Source organism: Mauremys reevesii, linkage group 4 (genome assembly GCF_016161935.1).
Source record: "Mauremys reevesii isolate NIE-2019 linkage group 4, ASM1616193v1, whole genome shotgun sequence".
NCBI lineage: Eukaryota > Metazoa > Chordata > Testudines > Geoemydidae > Mauremys > Mauremys reevesii.
In genome coordinates, this window is record NC_052626.1 from 49,262,641 (window position 1) to 49,281,803 (window position 19,163).

Consider the following 19,163-nt stretch of genomic DNA (forward strand, 5'->3'; position numbering starts at 1 on the left):
CCAATATTATCTTCATAACCTTAATCAGATAACCCTGCCTATACTTACTTTGATATAAGTGAAATATCACATTTTGCATTTTAGTCATATCTTGTTGTAAATCCATAACTGACTGAAAATCATCTGAGGCCTTGTTAAAGGATTAGTTCTCAATTCAAAATATCTGGATAATCATCCATAAGGCTAAGATTTAGTCATGGGTATTTTTAATAAAAGTCATGGACAGGTCTCGGGCAATAAATAAAAAAATTCACGGCCCGTGACCTGTCCATGACTTATACTATAAATACCCCTGACTAGATAATAGGTGCTCTAAGGGGCCCCAGGGCATTGCTGCTGCTCAGGTGGTGGAGGTTGGGGAAGGCTCTGGGGCGGAGCATGGCCCAGAGCGCCACGGCTGCTCGGGAATGGAGGGAAGCCTGGGGTCTTTTTTTTCCATACACAAGCCAGTTAGCTTCCAGATTAGCCACTCCTGTGTCCTGGTCAGTCCCCTTACATTTCTCTCTTGGGGCTTCTGACCTTGCTTCAGCTTACAACAGAGCGAGGCAGCTCTCCTTGCAGATAGGCCTGAACAACATGACCCAAGATTCCCATGGGCTTGTCAGCAATTCTGTAATTGTGTGAAAGAACAGTTAGTCTCTCTCAGTTATTTACATGGGACCTATCATTTTATCCAGTGACTGCCTGTACTAAGTCATCAGGGGAAGGCTGTTTTTTCTTTGTTCTGGGGGGATATGATGAATTCCCTTTCTGTACTAGCTTCCCAGTTAGTGCTCTATTTTCTTTCACTGAATCTTGGCAGCTGCTTCTAAAAGCCAGTCTTTCTTGGCCAAAAATTTCCCTTGTTAAATATTATCACAAATCCAAATGTCAATAAAGTAACTTCTCCTTTCATAAACCAGTAGATATCAGCCTAGATCTACCCAAACTCTTTACAAGTATGGCTGAAATGCAGTAGAGAGCCCAGGATCGTGTTAGGAAGCTACATCTGAGGTAGTGAGAGAATATTTTCCCTTTGACCCTGATAGGCTTTGAGTACCATGGATAATAGGTCCTCTCCATCATTGCTAAGTACTACCGTATCGAGTGCTTCCTCATTCCCCTGGCCTTATTCTTTCCCGGACCCTGCCTCTTCCCAAAAATTAAACATGTCCTCTGTTTCTCTCCTGTTAAAGATCAAGGTCATTACCTACAGACCTGTTGGAACAAGAAGTAATTTATTGTGGCCAAGGAGTTGTGATTGGGGCTGCTAGAGGCCCATTTTAGACTTAAAATGGCGTATCTGTTTTACAAGCTGTAAGCTCTAGAAAAGGGGATGAGATGAGAGAATGGATAGAAAAATGTAGACACAGCAACTGTGCTAGGGTATGTCACAAGTTGTTCCTATACTACAACAAAAAGATTGAAAATCACTGTCTCCCCCACATGCTCAGTGTCTAACTGTTCGCCATATTTGGGGTCAGGAAGGAGTTGTTCCCTGGGTCAGATTGGTAGAGACTGTGGGGTTTTTTTTGCCTTTCTCTCCAGTTTGGGGCATGGGTCACTTACTTGTTTGAACTAGACTAAATGGTGGATACTCTAACTTAAAATCTCCTCATCAAGATTTGAGAACTTTAGTAACTCAGCCAGAGGTTACAGGCCTATCGTAGGAGTGAGTGGGTGAAGTTCTGTGGCCTGTGATGTACAGGAGGTCAGACTACTAGATGATCATGATGGTCTCTTCTGACATTAGTCTAATGAGTCTGAGTTTATTAGAGTACTAGCTTTCTGTTCTTTAGAGCAGGGGTCCCCAACCCCCGGGCCGCGGACCGGTACCGGTCCGCGGCCTGTTAGGAACCGGGCCGCGAACCGACCCCTAGCACATCAAGCGGCATGTCTCCGGCGGGGCCCCTGAGCCCCGCCTCCTCAGAGCCGTGTGGTGAGGGGGTGGGGCTGCGAGCTCCGGGCTGAGCTCAGCTGCCTCCGCTCGGCGTGGAGCTCCCAGCCCCGCCCCCTCACCACGCGGCTCTGAGCGGGATGGACCTCAGGCCCCGGCGGAGACACGCTTCAGCTGTCGGGCGAGGTGCTGAGGCTCCAGGTGAGGAGGGAGCCGGGGGTAAGAGGCTGGGATCAGGGGGGTTGGCTAAGGGGCAGGGAGTCCTGGGGACAGTCAGGGCACAGAGAGGGGGCAGAGGTTGGGGGGGCGGTCAGGGGCAGGGAATGGGGTTGGATTGTGGGTGTTTGGGGGTCTGTCAGGACTCAGCGGGTGGGGTATAGGGGTTGGGGCAGTCAGGGGACAGGGAGTGGTGGTGGGGGTCTCTGGGGTATGGTGAGGGGACAAGGAGCAGGATGGGTCGGGGATTCTGAGGGGGGCGGGCAGTCAGGGGGGCAGGAAGTGGGGGGGAGTCAGATAGGGGGCAGGTCCGCGGAAATTTTTTTTCTACGAAACCAGTCCCTGGTGCCAAAAAGGTTGGGGACCGCTGCTTTAGAGCATCTGTCTGCTCTTCCACATCGTACACTGCATATTTACAATACTTAATGTATATGTAAGGATGTATTTATTTGGGTTTAAATAAACATATTCCAAATGGCTATACCAAACTTTGATATCTTTACCATCATTTTAAAAACAGAAGAGTGGTGCATTGCCTTCCTCTTATTCCCATTTCCCAAACATATGTATATATAACCACCAAAAAAAAATTATAAACCAAATCAAAACATTCCCAAAAGAAAACCAGCCCCTTATGCCTTCGAAATTCCCAGAGCTGGTTCCCCAGAGCTTGCCTTCAATTGGAAGCTAGAAACCTAGAATAATGCCCCTCGGTTTTCCTTGTGTTTTTACTAGAATGTTCTCATTTGTGAAAAATTTGAACCACCTCTAATTACATCTTGTGCATTTGTTTTGCAGCAGTTGCAGTCACAACGAAAGTTATTTAATTCTAGCGCACATGCATATATACAAGTCGTGGTCATGAAAGGTCACGGTGATGACATTGAAACTGAAATTCCTCAATATTCCTTATCCTGCCCTTCAATGGGCCTCAGTGATGACTTGTGGACATTGGGCAATACACGGGTAACAGTTGTCACCATAGCCACTTAGTCTTTGGTGGTCTTGTTATGATTGCCAGCGAAGGTGCTAAACATATGGTGTCTGTACTGTGAATATGCCTACCTGAAAGTCACCTCAGACCACCACCGTGCTCTATATAGGCCATGAAGCATCTTTCATGTAGTTAAAAATTAATAGAGTTTAAAGCTATATAAATGAATGTCAATTCCAGTATGATTCCAACATTTAATTTAAATCTATATTGTTGTGTGCTACCTCATATTAAATTGATTCCTTAATATAATTCTGTCAAAAAATATTACGACACTTCCCGGGAATTGATGCTTTATTTTGGTTTTAGGTAAAATGATCCATTCTATGGTTGCTCACTTGGATGCTGTCACAAGTCTAGCAGTAGATCCCAATGGAATCTATCTGATGTCTGGAAGTAAGTTTTAATTGTATGTATTGTCCACAATTTTGCTTTAATAAAATTTAAAGGATATGAAAACCTAACTTTTTGTATCTTTCTTTTTAACACAGGCCATGACTGTTCCATTAGATTATGGAATTTAGACAGCAAGACTTGTGTACAAGAAATAACAGCCCATAGGAAAAAGTTGGATGAGTCAATTTATGACGTAGCTTTTCATCCATCAAAAGCATACATTGCCAGTGCAGGAGCTGATGCCCTTGCCAAAGTATTTGTGTGACACAACAAAACAAACCTGCACCATAATAGCAGGTCTGCTTGGACAAAAAAAGAGGGAATGCATCACTGCCATCAATGAAACGGCTACCAATAGGACACTACATCTGATCTACCTGGGCGAAGGCTGTATGTGGGGCAGGTTTAAGTTGGTGAAAAGTCACCGCATCTTGAATAATGTCATCTTGCTAATTTAACTGTAATTTACTGTATTTTTTTGAAAAAAAAAAAAGAAGAAAACCAGTATTTGTAGCCTGGACTGAATATGAACTGAGCATATGTCTGTTCTTTAGGTGTCTTTAAGCAAACGTGGAGTCTGATCTTACAAAAGACTTTTATTTTGGACTCTGTGTGCTGCCTTAGGGTTAGGAATGTGGTGCTCTTGTGGGGGGAAGTGAGCTCCAAGAGTAGCTTTCTTTTCATCTCTTAGTGATCTTCTGTTTATCAGTTGAATGCCACAGATCCCCTTTTAAACTTTTATTTTGCTTTAAAGAAAAGGAAATTTAACTTAAAATATTTTAGCATTAGTTGCACAAAATGTTTGAATAAAATTCTAGTTTTTATAAGTCTTTTTATATATTTAGCCTGTCACAACAGTGCTCAAGATTGTATTGATGATGATTTTTCTGCATTATAGAACCCTAAAACACAGAGATCTCACTGACCCGCTGCCGTGTAACCACAATCTTCCCTTCTTTTGCCTAACACAGCTCAGCTAAGTCCTTTCATTAAGGATGCTAATTCATCATCATCGCATAACTGTCTTCATAAATATAAAGGACTGTAAAGAAGTATGTTTAAATGAAACACAGAGGGGTTGTAATACCCTCCCAGTGAACTCTTAAAAAAATTAATCTTGGCATCCTATCACTATGTGATATTTTGTACATCTTACTGTATTTACAAGTTTATTTATCAAGGATTACCCATCTTGCTAATGGCCTATTGTTATTTATTTCACTTTTTGTTGGTCTTTATATCCTTTTATGTAGTGTATTAAAGGGCCCTGTATATCTATTATGGCACTCTTTGAACAGTCTAAAATAGACTAAAAATGGGACATTTCATAGTTTTTAAAGTTACAAACCAAGGTTTTTTTTCTGGTTAAGTATCTGGAGTGAAGTTGATTCCAGAAAAAACAATCTTGTTTCAGAACTTTTGGAGTGAAAAATGTTTATTTGCGTTTCAAATAGAGTACAGTAGTTGAATCAAGATTCATAAATCTGCTGTGTTTGGACTAGTTATTCCCTGCTTTTATTTTTTTCAAATGTGCTTCAGTTTATGGTGTAACTAAAGATTTTGTTTGTGTAATGCATGATTAAGACAAAGTATTTTTTCTAGTCTTCCACAAAACTTTTCTGATCAGTTTGCGGGTTTTGATGAGTTTTGTAAGGTTTCTGTTTTACAAACTATGAATCAGCAAATTTTTAAGATTGTACCACGTAGCAAAAGTACAACAGTTGAAAAATAATGTATATAAAATGCATATAATAAATATTAAATGGTGTACCTGTATGTTACTATTGGCTACATTATTTTGTGTTGCACAGTTTAAAGGTGACATTTTATTCTGAAGGTTACTAAATTAAGAAATGTCTAAATTTTAGTGAAATTACGTCTTTTTGTGCTGTTTAAATAAACTGCATTGTTTTTGAAAACTGGTAGTATTTGTTGGGATATAAACAATTTTTTTTAGTTACCAGCTGCAACACTGCATATAAGAACATGTTTCCAAAGAGTGAAACTCGTACTGCATTTTTAATTGATAGCTTTTCTGTCTGAGAATAAGTTGAAAATGACTCAGTCATTTTTAGAGCATTTTTGGAATTGTAATCATCATGCTTTTCAGTTATTTCAAGAGATGAAATGGTATGAACATGGGATTGGGGTTGAATAGATACCCAGGTTTTATTTCCAACTCTGTCAACTGACTCATGATGAATAAGCTAAATTTTTGTGCCACTGTTTCATTTCACTGTCTGTAGAATGAGGTCTATTCACCTTTATAAAGTTCTTTGGGATCCTCCAGTGAGGGAGGATGCACTGCAAGTGAAGAGTCTGCTTCTGTTAAAAGCAGACTAAAGCTGGCATTGAGCCAATTTGCATGTTGACTCGGTTTGCTGAAAACGTGTTAGCTGAGTGGAAATTAAAAATGAATATTGCATTGTGGTCTGTAACTTTCTTTGTAATAATTATCCTTTGCCCAGATATAAATATGCTTTGAGGCCTTGGAAAACGTTCTTATAAGTGGTGATATCTGTAGTTGCATGTGATCCATCCAATTTAGCAATGAGAAGGTAAATCTCTGCATCTCAAGTCAAGCAAATTGGATGAAAAACAAAAGAGAACTGATGTGCCCATGGGAGGCATAAAACAGTAATCATTCTGAAATTAATTTTGTTTTTAGAAGCAATATGGTGCAGTAAGTTATATTGTGTAGAAATTGGAGAACTTTTGCCCATTACCATCAAGGTGAGCCTTTCAGTAACTTCTTGTTAGGACACTACGTTTCTTTTTTTTTTTATATATTAGCTAATTTGCACTTTTTTTGTTCATTTCAGTCAAGTGTTCAACTAATCAACAGACGAGAGTGTGGTTTGAATTTTATTGGAAGTAATTTCATGATCACCTTTTCTGAAGCTGAGCGTTGTTTCTGGCAGCTTTTCTAGACTGCTGCATTTTAATGCTTAAATGAAATGTGATTGTTTATTAAACATTGCCATTCATAAACATTTACCTCATTTTCTTTAATTGTATTAAAATTGAAATGGTAAAAAAAAACTGTTTTTTCTTAAGTTGAATCCTGTTGTTATGGTGTTTTTAGTGTCTTAATGTTATGTTGGACCAAGTGATGCATCTTGGCTCCACTGAATACTGACCTTACCTCTAGTATAGACTGTGTTATTTAATTCATTGCAGTGCCTAACATTAAAAATGCTGTCAGTTTATTTAAATTACAGAACAGTTTATGGCATTGTCGATGGAACAAGTTGACACTGTGTGCTGCAGTAGACACTAATTAAAAACAAAATCTAAAATAAATCTCTCCGGTTTGAAATGGGTGTACTATAAGGACTGACTTGCTGGCATTTCTGAAATCAGATGTCTTTCTGCTCTTGTTTCATCTATTGTCATTCTCTCAGCATACCTGTGTGTTGCAGGATCACTCCCCACCTTGCTACTCATTATAGGAACCCTCTTAAATGAGGTGTGGGGATTGACTGCCCTTTTAATTTTTTCCTCATTGGCGAACATGTAGTGTTCTTACAAAATACCTGTTTTTGGATCTTTTGAAGCTTATCTTTTTTAATATTTTTATTTATTTTCCTCAGTAATACTTTGTGGCACATGCAATTCCATAGGCTAATGATATGCTGTGTAGAAAGTACTCCTTTATTCACTGTAGATCTGTTTACTTCAAAATTCATAGTGCTGTCTTGGCCTACCCATTTGTTTTAAGTACTTCTCTAACAGCAGTTGGTTCCTAAACTGAAGTCCATGGAGAGCTGTCTGGTCACATAATGTTGGTTGCCTTCCTTATTTTCAGCTGCTGCATCACATAAAAGGCAGCTAAAAATAAATACTTCCCATATAAACAATCTATGTAGTTTAATAGGAATGTTAAGTGTTTCCAATTTGGAAGGGAGATAGTCCATTTGATAGTGAACTGGAGATGAAGTTCATTGGACAATCTTTCTCTAGTAATATGTGATACATCCTGTGAAAATATGAACTACTCTATCATATTGTCTTACTCGTCTTTTCTTTTCACAATAAATATTCAATTTTTTACTCTCATCAAAGACCCCTATCTATCATAGCTGCACATAGCAAATTGGATAGCAGAAACAGAGACAAGGAAGAGCTGAGACAAGGTGATTACAATTAACCCTGCCTTCAAGATGGGGATGAATGGAGGTATATTTTCCATATTCTGTATCCTCTACTATTGATGCACAGAGTGTACTTCCCTGAGATGAAACTATCTATTCTTGAAGTTACAGCTAACTCAGACCACACAGATGATAATGTATGTGAATAGTTCCGATTATTTTTTAAACATAATCAGGTTGGTATTTGCTTCACTGGCCACAGTGTGGCCCAAAGTAGTCATTTGGCCCAATCTAAGTAATTGTCATCTGCAAATGTTCATATTGCTGATTTTTAAATCAGTAATAGCTCTTTACCCTTTCATCCTTGTTTACCGGGATTCTGTAAAGGCCCTAAGGGGGACTTCACCCAAACCCCTTCAGATACAATTTGCACTCAATTATTTTATTTCTGTTTTTGATAAGGAGGTTAGGGAATTAGGTAACTATATAATAAGTTTGGCTAATATAAAAATATGGGAAATAGTATTGTCTAGTCATGGCCAGGGCAGAAGGCTATGCCTGACACTGACAGTTAATCTGTTATCTTGGAGAAGTCATTTAACCTCCCTGTCGGTGCTTAACCTTAACCTCAGCACTTTAGAATCTGCTGAAAGGAGGTAAGTGAAGTGTACACTATTAATGTTCACTCTTACAGCAGCAGTAGTAGTGGTTTGCCACAATTACAATTTTCCTTATTTTTCTATAACTAATTTTAACTAGTTTCCTTTGTATTGATAAATAAAGGTCAATGATAAATAATTCCTGGAAGAGAAACATTGTATAGTTGCATTGTTGGTGATAACACTGGGTGACTCTGAAATGAAACAATGGCTAATGATATGTGCTGAAGACCATTATAGTATGGGGTCAAGACTCTTTCATATGAACTTACTTTGCTGACTAGGAGCCCACACTATTTAAAGTGAATTGGAAGGATTGTTTGAGAAAATGGCCTGTTAACATTTTGGCGTTCTTTGGTTGCAAACTGGGTTAGTCATCAGAAAGATAATGAGAAAAACCAACTGACTCTGCCTTGCCATCTAGCTGGTAGAATTATTCCTTAGGAAGAAAAATTGGATTAGCTATTTGCCTCTGTTTGTTTTGGGCCTTCAGAGTTACCTAAACAATGCCTAAATCTGCTTACTATTGCTGATAACTTCATGCTTGTGCAATAATAAACCCTACAACATTTTATTATGAACAATCCAGTATGTCTTCAATCTTGAAGTTTTTATGCCAGCAAAACTCACATTAGTTTCTGGGGTTTTTGTTTGTTTATTTGTTTGATTTCAGGATTGGACCCTTTATGAACACACACACACACACCATCTTATCTCGGCAGAGGTGAAAGTAAGCCGGTAGGGAGGACCGGTAAGAAAAGGTGCAATAGCTACCAGCAAGAAAATGGAACATTCTCTCCCTCTCAGACTCCACCTCCTGGCTCCAGCAAAATTGAGGGTCTGGGAGCCCAGCTCCAGGAATGTTTGGGGCCGGGTCTCCCCCCTGGCCCCACCTGCTGCCTCCCACACCTCCCCTGAGTGTGCCCCTGCTCCCATGCACCTCCCTGGATCCCGGAGCAGAGCATTTGTCTCTCCCTGTCCCCTGCAGTTCCATACTGCCTGCCTGCATTAACTGCTGCCACAGGGTCCTAGTGCCCCACTCTATTACTGTCAGGGCAGGCTACCCTTCCCCCTTGAACCCTTTCATTTTCCAGTGGGACCCTCCACCAGTACAGCCGCCCCTCTGCCCGCAGTCACTGCTCTTGCCCCACGCAGGGCAAGGGGCAGCTCTAGTGAGGGGCAGCAGCAGGGGAGGAGGCGCACATGTGATGGCAGCCGCCCAGCATGGCACCCACCGCAGGGGAGGCAAGGGGGATTCCTTGACATGAGAGGGGCCCTAGGAGCACGTGCAATGACAGTGGGGTAGTGAGTGTGCTGCTGGGGGGAAGAAGGGGGTCCCTACCCCAGAGCTTGCTGCTGCCAGCAGGGAGAGGGCTGGAGGGAGTTCTCCTCTCTGGCTCCAGTCCCAAGGCAGCCTGCCTGCACCCCAAACTCATCCCCAGCCTTGACCCACCCCAGAACCCACACCTCCAGCCAAAGCCCTCATCCCCCTGCACTCCAACCCTCTGCCTTAGCCCTGAGTCCCCTCCCACACCCCAAACCCCTCATCCCCAGCCACATCCCAAATCCACCCCCAGCCTCACCCCACAGCCCTCACCCCTGCTCTCCCTCCCTCCACACCCCCTCTTATCCCCAAACTTCCTCCCAGAACTTGCATCCCCTCCTTCCACACACCCTCCCATCCCAAACTCCCTCCCAGAGCCTGCACCCCTCCTGCACCTTAGTCCCCTGCCCCAGCCCAGGGCTTGCACCCCAGACCTCCTCCCCCACCCAAACTGCCTCCCAGAGTGGAGTTTGGGGGGGCAGAGTTTGGGCAGGTTCTGGGCACCACCAAAATTTCTACAAACTTGCCACCCCTGCTGGCAAGAGCTGGTGCGCCATACCGGGGTGGACCGGCTTCCTGAGGCAGCAATTTAAAGGGCTGGAGCCCAGGGCCCTTTAAATTGCTGCCAGAGCCATGAGGTAGCGGCTGTGGGGCTCAGTTGGTGATTTAAAGGGCCCAGGGCTCCTGCTGCCGCTACTGCCCCGGGCCCTTTAAATCACCGCTGGAGCCCCACTGCCACTACCCCAGGGCTCCGAGGATAATTTAAAGGGCCCAGGCCCTTTAAATAGCCCCCGGAGCCTGCTGGAGCCCTGGGGTAGTGATAGCAGGGCTCTGGTGGCTATTGAAAGGGTTCGGGGCTCCTGCTGCTTCTACCACCCTGGGCCCTTTAAATAGCCACTGGAGCCCTGCCGCCGCTACCCCAGGGCTCCAGCAGCAGGGCTCCAGAGACGATTTAAAGGGCCCTGGAGGGTAGTGGCTGCAGGAGTCCTGGAGCTCCATCAGCAATTTAAAGGGCCCGGGACTCTGCTGCGGTAGCAGCAGCTAGAGCCCCAGGCCCTTTAAATCACCCCATTTAAATTGCCCCCGAACCCGAGGGCTCCCAGCCATCTCTGCAGCTGGGAGCTCGGGGTGATTTAAAGGGCTTGGGGCTCCCAGGTGCTGCTACCACAGCCCTAGCCCCGGGCCCGGGGATTTAAAGGCTCCACCTCTTTCAGTGGAGGCCACATCCCTCCTTCCGATTCCGGAGTACTGGCAAGTCCTTTAAGTTACTTTCACCCTGGCAGAGGGGCAGTTTGGTTGGACTAGGAGTATGTCAACCCCCAGGCTCCTGAGAAAAGAGAGGAGTGCCATTTCAGAGCCATATAACTCCTCCCACATTCAGAGTCCACAATCAGATTGTGCCTGGGTGTAAAGAGAAAAGGTGTCTTTGTCCCTTGACCACAGTGGGGAGTTGATTGGCAGTCGTGACTTACCATGCACCATACACTCCTCCTTCTTAGCATATGAGCAATGTGCCTCAGGTGGTATGTGACCAGGATTCATCACTGAATTTGGTTTACTGGTTCTTTTTGAATGTAAGCAGCTGGTCTGGGTTCAGAACTATCTTGTTACTGTTGTTCTGCTGCCCTCTCTATCCTACCATATAAGTATTTTTTTAAACTGTGCATTCAGTGGAAGCAGGTCCAAAAAGAATACACTTTTTCTTCCGCGCCTCCCCCCCACCCCCCCAAAAAAAAAAAAAGGAAACTGGCTACCCTCACTTGCTTCAGGAGTTAAAACAGTTCAGGCTTGCCTTGTTTTTACTCATGTAAACAGGAATTTCCTTTGTCTAGATGGAGACACTGAAAAGAAATAAGTATATTTCCAGTTGAAAGAGTGGTGTATGAGCGTGCCAACTTTGGAATGACAGCCTCATGAGTGCTACAATTTACAGAATAAAGCCACAAATAGAAGAGGTATCAAAAATGAAAGTTAGACTTGTGTAAATTCTTGGAATGTAGCCATGCCCAAATTTATACTAGAAGTTTGAAAAGTTGGTCGTGTTCGGTTATTAAAATCAAAGGACCCATTTCTAAAATTTAACTTTAACTCAATGAATTTGCTTCTGAATTCTTAACAAAAATAATTCCATATTCTGAGAAGAGGTTCTGTGTTCAAAAAAAATAAATAGAGGAGTAAATGAAGGGGTCTCTGCCACTGGGGTCCTCCTTATGGCTGCATCTGGGGAATATCTCTATCTGTCTATAGCCCGTTTTGTCCATTTCTTGTGCTGCAACCCTTCAGGAGTTACAGGGCTTCCTCTGGGAATCAGGATGCTCCTTCTTCCTGGGTTTGTCCTCCAGCCAGATTACTTATAATTCTTCGAGTGATTGCTCATATCTATTCCAATTAGGTGTGCACATGCCACATGCACAACCTTTGGGAAGTTTTTCCCCTAACAGCACCCGTCGGGTCAGCTGTGGAGCCCCCTGGAGTGGCGCCTTTATGGCGCTCAATATATGACTCTGATGACCCAGCACCGCCTCAGTTCCTTCTTACTGACTGTGACCATCGTTGGAACTGTAGGGTCTTGCTTAGCAAGTTTTCCACATTTCCCTAGCTTGTTTTATAGTAGTTATAATTTTTCTTTAGTTTTCATTTTATTTTTGTTGTAGTTAGTAGCAGTTGGGCTGAGGGGTTTACCCTCTGTCCTAACTGCTTTTTCTTGAGAGGGCTTTCATGCCCAAGTCCCAAGGATTCAAACCCTGCAAGTCCAGCTCCAAGCACATGCCAACAGGCAACCCCCATGACTCTTGTCTGAAGCGTCTGGGGGAGGTTCACCAACCATATAGGTGCAGGATTTTCAAGGGGTTTCATCCTAGGACCAAAAAGGAGCATGACTTTCACCTTAAGCAGCTCCTTATGGAGGTGGTACTTAGACTTCAGTCTCCTTCGGCACTGCAGGACCTGGCACCAAGTTCAATGTGCAGCGCCCCAGCGGCAGTGGTGAAAGCGGCACCGTGGATGGACTCTGGTAGACACCCGCGGCACTGCCGCTCCCCGGCACCAAAACTGGTGGCATAGACCCAGCACTGCTCCCACTCTCCAGTGCAGAAGTGGCACCAGAAGCAAGGGAGGAGTGGCTCTCCATCCCAGAGACTCACCCCCCTGAAGCCAGCCAATGGTGCATGTCCCAGAGAGGAGCATCCAGGACTAAAGCCTGTGAAAGTGGCACCGTAGACTTTGGCCCCACAAAGGGGACCATCAAGTCCAGTGCCATTGGACTCCCCAACCCACAGCATTGAGGAAGTAGAGTTGCCATCCACCCCGGACCTTTGTGGCCGCAAGGGACCTCATCGCCATGACAGCACTGAAGTCGCCTACGATCCGCGCCAAGCCTCCAGTACCACAGTGTCTGGCACTGTCTTGAGGCAAACCAGCAATGGTCCAGCCATCGGCACTTCTCCCCATCGTGGTGCTGGTCGTAATCACGGCACCGGTCATATTCGTGGCGCTGGTCCAATTTGCGCCAGCACTCCCGGTCATGATGCCAATCCACTTGCTGGTTGCCTTCGAGGAGCAGGTTCCAGACCCAGCACTGGTCCTGGCACCACTCACCCTCCCTGCGTACTCACCCTCCCTGCGTAGCTCCAGGTTGCGGTACCACTCCATGTTGCGGCATCGCTCCCCAGCCTCACGGCACCGCTCGCTGGTTCAGCTCTGCTCGGCCCCACCCTTGCCCTCACTGTCCTGATCCTGTTCCTTGGGCTAAGAGATTGGGTCTAGGTACTCAGAGCGGGACCGGCACTGGTCAGGCCATGAACGCCCTGAAGTGGGGGCAGAGCCATGGCCAGCGCAATGGCAGGGACCAGCTCAGTGGCCATTCTGGACCCCATGGGCCTATCACCAGGCCCAGGGTGCACATTCTAAAGACTTCCGGTCAGCCGTCTCTGAACTGAGAGTGCCAGAGGCCTCAGCTAGTTGTCCCACCCCTGGCGGTACTGAGGAGGCGCCGTGCCTCCTCGGAACCAAATCCAACCCCAGTTCCTGAGCCAGAGGTGAACAGGAGGGTCGGGAGGACCCTATTCCCCCCTTGGCCTTTTCATCCTCCTCCCCAGACGAGGCCGTTTCAGGCACTTCCATATCCAGGCCACCTCCCATAGACACCAGGACCTTCTGCACAGGGTGGTGCGCAACATGGTCCTGCAGGCTTAGGAGGTGGTGGAGTCAGAGGACCTGGTGGTAGGTTGCCCTGCTCCTCATCAAAACTATTCTGGCCAATGCCAAGACTATCTGGCAGACTCGGGCCTCCATCCCCCCTACAGTCAAGGGTGTGGAGAGAAAGTACTTCATGCTCTTGAAGGGGTACGAATATCTCTTCATGCACCCACAGCCCAGCTCTCTGATGGTTGCAGCTGTGAACAAGAAAGGGAGGCTGGGGCAGCAGGCCCCAGCGCTCAAATCCAAAGAGGCCAAGCGACTGGACTTATTTGGCCGCAAGGTGTATTCCACGGGAGGGGGGCTCCAGCTCAGGATTGCCAACCAGCAGGCAATCCTGAGTCGATATAACTGGAACTAGATGCTCAAGTTCAAGGAGCTTGTGTCACCTGAGTCCAGGGAGGATTTTGGGGCTATAGTAGAGGAGGGCAAGGCAGTGGCACGGACCTCTTTACAGGCCTTACCTGATGCTGTGGACTCGGCGGCATGCACCTTGTCCTCAGGAATTGCCATAAGGCACACCTCTGGGTTATAAGCCTTGGGCCTACCATTTGAGGTTCAACAGACAATGCAGAACCTGCCCTTTGACAGGGTGGGCTTGTTTGGGGAACAGATAGACTCTAGGCTGCATAGCCTAAAGGACTCGAGGGCAACCATGAAGTCCCTGGGTATGCAAACCCCAGCAACCCAAAGGAAGCACTTCAAGCCCCAGCAGTCGCAACAGCGCTCCTACCCTCCTTGGCCAAAGCAGGACTTTTACAGGCGGAGGGGAAGGAACTGCAGAAGGAAGCCTTTCAACCCCCCATCGGGACAAGGCCGGGACCCGACCAAACCTTCGTCTGGTTCCAAGTGGGCCTTTTGAAGGGACGCCCGAGAACGGCGTACCACACTTAATCCCGGATCCTCCCCCATACTTCTTGAATCATTTGTCCCACTTCTACTGTACATGGTCCCAAATAACCTCGGACCGCTGGGTCCTCTGCACAGTGGAAGCAGGATAGTCTCTCCAGTTCTGCTCCTACCTACCCTCCTTCCCCATCCCTCTTCAGGGACCCCTCTCACGAGAAACTTCTCATACAGGAGGTGCAGACACTCCTTGCCATGGGAGTGGTGGAGGAGGTTCCGCAGGAGCTAAGGGGCAAGACTCCAGTTACCTCAAACAAACATATATCACACTTACAAATACAGCAATGAAATTTGACTATGACAGACATAAAACCACTGTTCAGACTGACAGACAATTGATCTGCTTGAGAATTACCAATAACAGCTCAAGAAAAGAGAGTTAATACCTTTACAGCAGATGCAGTCATATATTGTAGAAACAGTTAAAGGTACCAGATAAATCTGAGATTTATTTGAAATATCTTTTGAATTCCAGAGACACTGGTTTATACAGGAGAAATTCAAGGGGTGAAAGCTTAATTACACAAGGATCAGATGGGGATAAGGGAGTATTTGTACTGATACAAGCAGGCTCAGACCCAAAGTTGCCAAGTCCAACCAGCCCTTGCTGAAGCTAAAACCATCAAAACCTAGAGTGAGTTATGCTAGCAGTTGTGTCCTGAGAAACAAAAACAAGATACAGACAGGACTGAATAAATTATTATACTAATTAAGTGACGTTTGAAAAGCATTGTAAATGCTTTAATCAATTACATATGTTACTTCAATTCTTCTGACATTTAACTTAGAAGTAGCCAAAACAAAGAGAGAAAAAGAAAGCAAGCCAGCCAGCTAGTTATAAAGATCAGTACCATGTATGGAAGTGTCTGCATTGTTAGCTAGTATTATAATTTCATTGTTTTAAAGATCCAAACTTGATGTGTTTGTGTTCAAAGGCTGTATGTGTGAAAAGCTCTGTGGTTGTCCCTTCAACAACAATAAACAGAAAAAAATTGTGCACTTGTGAATTCACTGAGTGTGTTTGTATTCAGTTGTTTGCGTTTACCATCATATTTAGCATGGAATATTGTTATTTTGGTATTAGTAGACTCAACAGTCATGAACAGATGTATAACTAGTATCCTTTCATTTGGGGGGGGGGGTTAATTCAATAATTAAAAACAATACTGATACTTGCATTCTTTGATTGCTTTATTGATGTATTCAGAATGTATTACAGGGGTTCAACATAGAATGGTTTTTGCATTACTGAATATTAAAATAGCTAGCTGCAATCTCAGTCTAAAAGTTTATTTGCAGTATGTGTATTTTCATATCAAAAGAGAAAACTAAAATGTTTATAGGCTGCACAGAGTTGATATTTTACTTTGAATATCTGGATGATTCATACAGGAATACCTGAATACTGTATATCTATAAACATATACAAAATTAAGAATAACAATTAATAGAAAAATACAAGGCATCCTTGCCATTCATGTTTACTGTAATATATAGCCAGTCATAAGTTATTAAAAATATACACTACAAAAAGCCTGATAAACAACCGACAGCACAAAATGAGAAAAATGAAAAACCCCAGACCGATAGCTGAACAGGAAAGTGCTGTGGTTTGGTAACAAAAGCTTACTACCTATAAAACAGGTTATCAAAAAGTATTTGGGTCAAAATGTCCACTTCAGATGCCTGATAAATGCCTTACAATGAATTATTATGTAATTTTAACCACATACATATATGGGTGCAAATATGGACAAAATCAAATGGAAGAGAGATTTTTCAAAAGCTATTTTTCATATTTTAAAAACAATATGAGGGTTTAAATCTGTTTTAAGTGGCTTCATAAAGAAATGTTCCAAAAGTAATCACCTGCTGGCTATGGTATCATCTATCTCTTTCTTTCTTTTCTTTTTACCTCCCATCCACCTGGTTGAGTAACTCACTATAGACAAGTTCAGATTGGTGATCTGAGCTCATTTTGGATGTCAGTCTGTATGCTCTCAATTCCAACTGAAGGCTCTAATCTAGTCTCTATGGCCCTGCCTGGAACTTTGTCTAGTCATTTACACTTGTAAAAAGTCAATGTAAAACACTACTGAATAAGTGTGGTAGCATTTTACTCCCACATGTAAATGACTACCCAGTGTGCAAGGCAGTGGAGAAAATCAGACCCATTGAATTTACTGGGAATTTTGCCATTGACTTTAATAGGAGTAGGAAGACAGTTAAGCCCAAGGCCCAGATGGTCAAAGCTATTTAGGCATCTATCTCCCACCAAAACTGATGAGAATTAGGAGTCTAAATACCTTTTGAGGATCTAGAACTTAAACTGTATATTTTGAATACAAGGTGTTTAGATATCTAAAAGTCTATTAATTTTCATTTGTAAGGCGACATTCAGCAAAAGACAGCCCACAAATGGCAGAGCTAAGTTACCTTGTAGTTTCTCTGTATACATACAGCTGATATCTGGTACCTTAAGTGTAACGTATGCTTAACTTTAAGGGAGGGATGTTAATACACATTTAAAATAGCTTTTGGCAAAATCCTGCAGTCCCTAATCAAGCAAAACTTGCAATGATGTCACTGGAAGCGTTTATCTGAGTTTAGAAAGCAGAGTGCGATTCTTTGTATCTTATCCCAAGACTTTGACTGTGTATTAAAAGACTGGGATATTTGCACTGTAGAGAGACCTTCTCAGCTTTCTTGATTTAGTTTCAACAAAGTGACCACAGCCTTTCCTTTACTGTTTAGAGTTCAAGAAATCTCTACAAATGCCTCTAATAACATCAGGAACAATCTGCTCCAATCCTGTGAACTCTCTTGTGAAGAAATTATGCGACTCTCTCGGTTCAGAGGCCATGTCTTTCAGATCATCCAGTGGTGCCCAGGCAACACCAATAGAGAAGACTGTAATACCTATAGTGTTATAATAAAAAAAGACCACATGTAAGCCCAAGAAGTTTGTAGATACAAGGAAAATAGCTCTCCAGATTTACATTTGCTGGATTAATTTGGACCAAAAAAAAAAAAGTGTGTGTGTGTGTGTCACCCACCACTGGATGATATATATATGCAGCTGGCCAAAGACAATGGGACTCTTACCACTAGACTTCTGCAGGAGCAACATTGGGTCCTAAATATTTGGAACCAGAGGAGGTTTGCTGCTTTCACTTAAACAAGTTTACAGCAAGAAGCATGGGGCAACGTATAAGGCTAGCATTTTAGATATTTTATAATACTGCCTATGACAGTAGTAGTGATGTCATTAAACTTTGATAGGACACATGGAATGGAAGTCTGATCTATTGCATACTTGACACTAATTTAATAATTGAAAGGTTTTCTGAACAATAGGACTGATTCATAATTGTGCTCGGTCAGTTCTCTCAAATGACAGTAGTTCAGGGAGGCTCTTTAGACAAACCACCTTCCCCCCCGAGTAGATGATGATGGTAGAAGTCAAGTTTAATACCATACAGCCTATGCCTTAAGCTTGAGCTGATTTTTTTTCTTTCAGATTTTGAATTTGTAATTGTCATAAACAGATAGTTAAGGGTTAATGCCTCTTTTACCTGTGAAGGGTTAAAAAGTTCACCTAGTCTAGCTGACACCTGACAAGAGGAACCAATGGGGGAACAAGATGTTTCAAAGGGAAGGAGGGAAGTTTCCTTTGTTTAGAGTCAGTTTCAGTTTTGGCCGGAGTGGAAAAGATCAAGGAATCAGCCTCTTATCAGAGGAGTGAGTATTAAGGAAGGAAATAAATAGGTTTCTGTTTATTTTCTTTTTGTAACTTGTATTGGCATTAGGGGGTTAATCAAATTGGGTATTCTTGTGTATACTAAGGTTTTTGCCCAGGGGAACATCTTGTGTTTTGAATCTGTTGTCTGTGAGATCAGCTTGTATGCTCTCTCCCAGAGGTTTTTTTCCTTTTGCCTTTCTGTTCTTTAATTAAAAACCTTTTTAAGAACCTGATTCATTTCTCCTTGTTTTTAGATCCAAGGGGATTGGATCTGGACTCACCAGGGATTGGTGGGGGAAAAAAAAGGGGAGGGGGAGAATGAGTAATTCTTCCTTGTTTTAAGATCCAAGGGGTTTGGATCGGTGTTCACCAGGGAATTGGTGGAGGAGTCTCTCAAGGCTACCCAGGGAGGGGAAGGTTTTGAGGGGGAAGACAGTTTTCCAAATGACTCAAATATCTGGTAATTAAACTTAGAGCTTCTCATGCAGGTCCCCACATCTGTACCCTAAAGTTCAGAGTGGGGGTGGAACCTATGAGAGTTATAACCTGCTTTTACTTACATATGTAAATTTACAACATTTATACTGTACATAATGAGATAGCTAAAGAGCAATGACTAGAAAAAGACCAACACATTGCATCTGTAGTTTTGGTGAGTAGAGTGCAAGAAATTTTCCAGTCTGAAAACAGGATATTTTCCAGTCTGAAAACAGGATATACTGTAATGTCAACTGATTCAGATAATTTTCTTTAAAAGTG

At 43.5% G+C, this 19,163-nt stretch overlaps 2 protein-coding genes across 6 annotated transcripts in view; one reads left to right on the forward strand and one right to left on the reverse strand.

Moving 5' to 3' along the window:
- Positions 1 to 5,258, forward strand: part of STRN3 (striatin 3) — a 94,153-nt gene extending 88,895 nt beyond the window's left edge. For all 3 annotated transcript variants that reach the window (XM_039534093.1, XM_039534094.1, XM_039534095.1), the window contains 2 exons: positions 3,396 to 3,482; positions 3,578 to 5,258. In XM_039534093.1, coding sequence (XP_039390027.1) covers positions 3,396 to 3,482; positions 3,578 to 3,747 — 257 coding nt within the window. In that variant the 3' untranslated portion in view covers positions 3,748 to 5,258. The remainder of the gene's footprint in view (positions 1 to 3,395; positions 3,483 to 3,577) is intronic.
- Positions 5,259 to 15,835: 10,577 nt separating this feature from the next.
- COCH (cochlin) overlaps positions 15,836 to 19,163 on the reverse strand; it is a 38,707-nt gene continuing 35,379 nt past the window's right edge. For all 3 annotated transcript variants that reach the window (XM_039533163.1, XM_039533165.1, XM_039533164.1), the window contains exon 12: positions 15,836 to 17,581. In XM_039533163.1, coding sequence (XP_039389097.1) covers positions 17,406 to 17,581 — 176 coding nt within the window. In that variant the 3' untranslated portion in view covers positions 15,836 to 17,405. The remainder of the gene's footprint in view (positions 17,582 to 19,163) is intronic.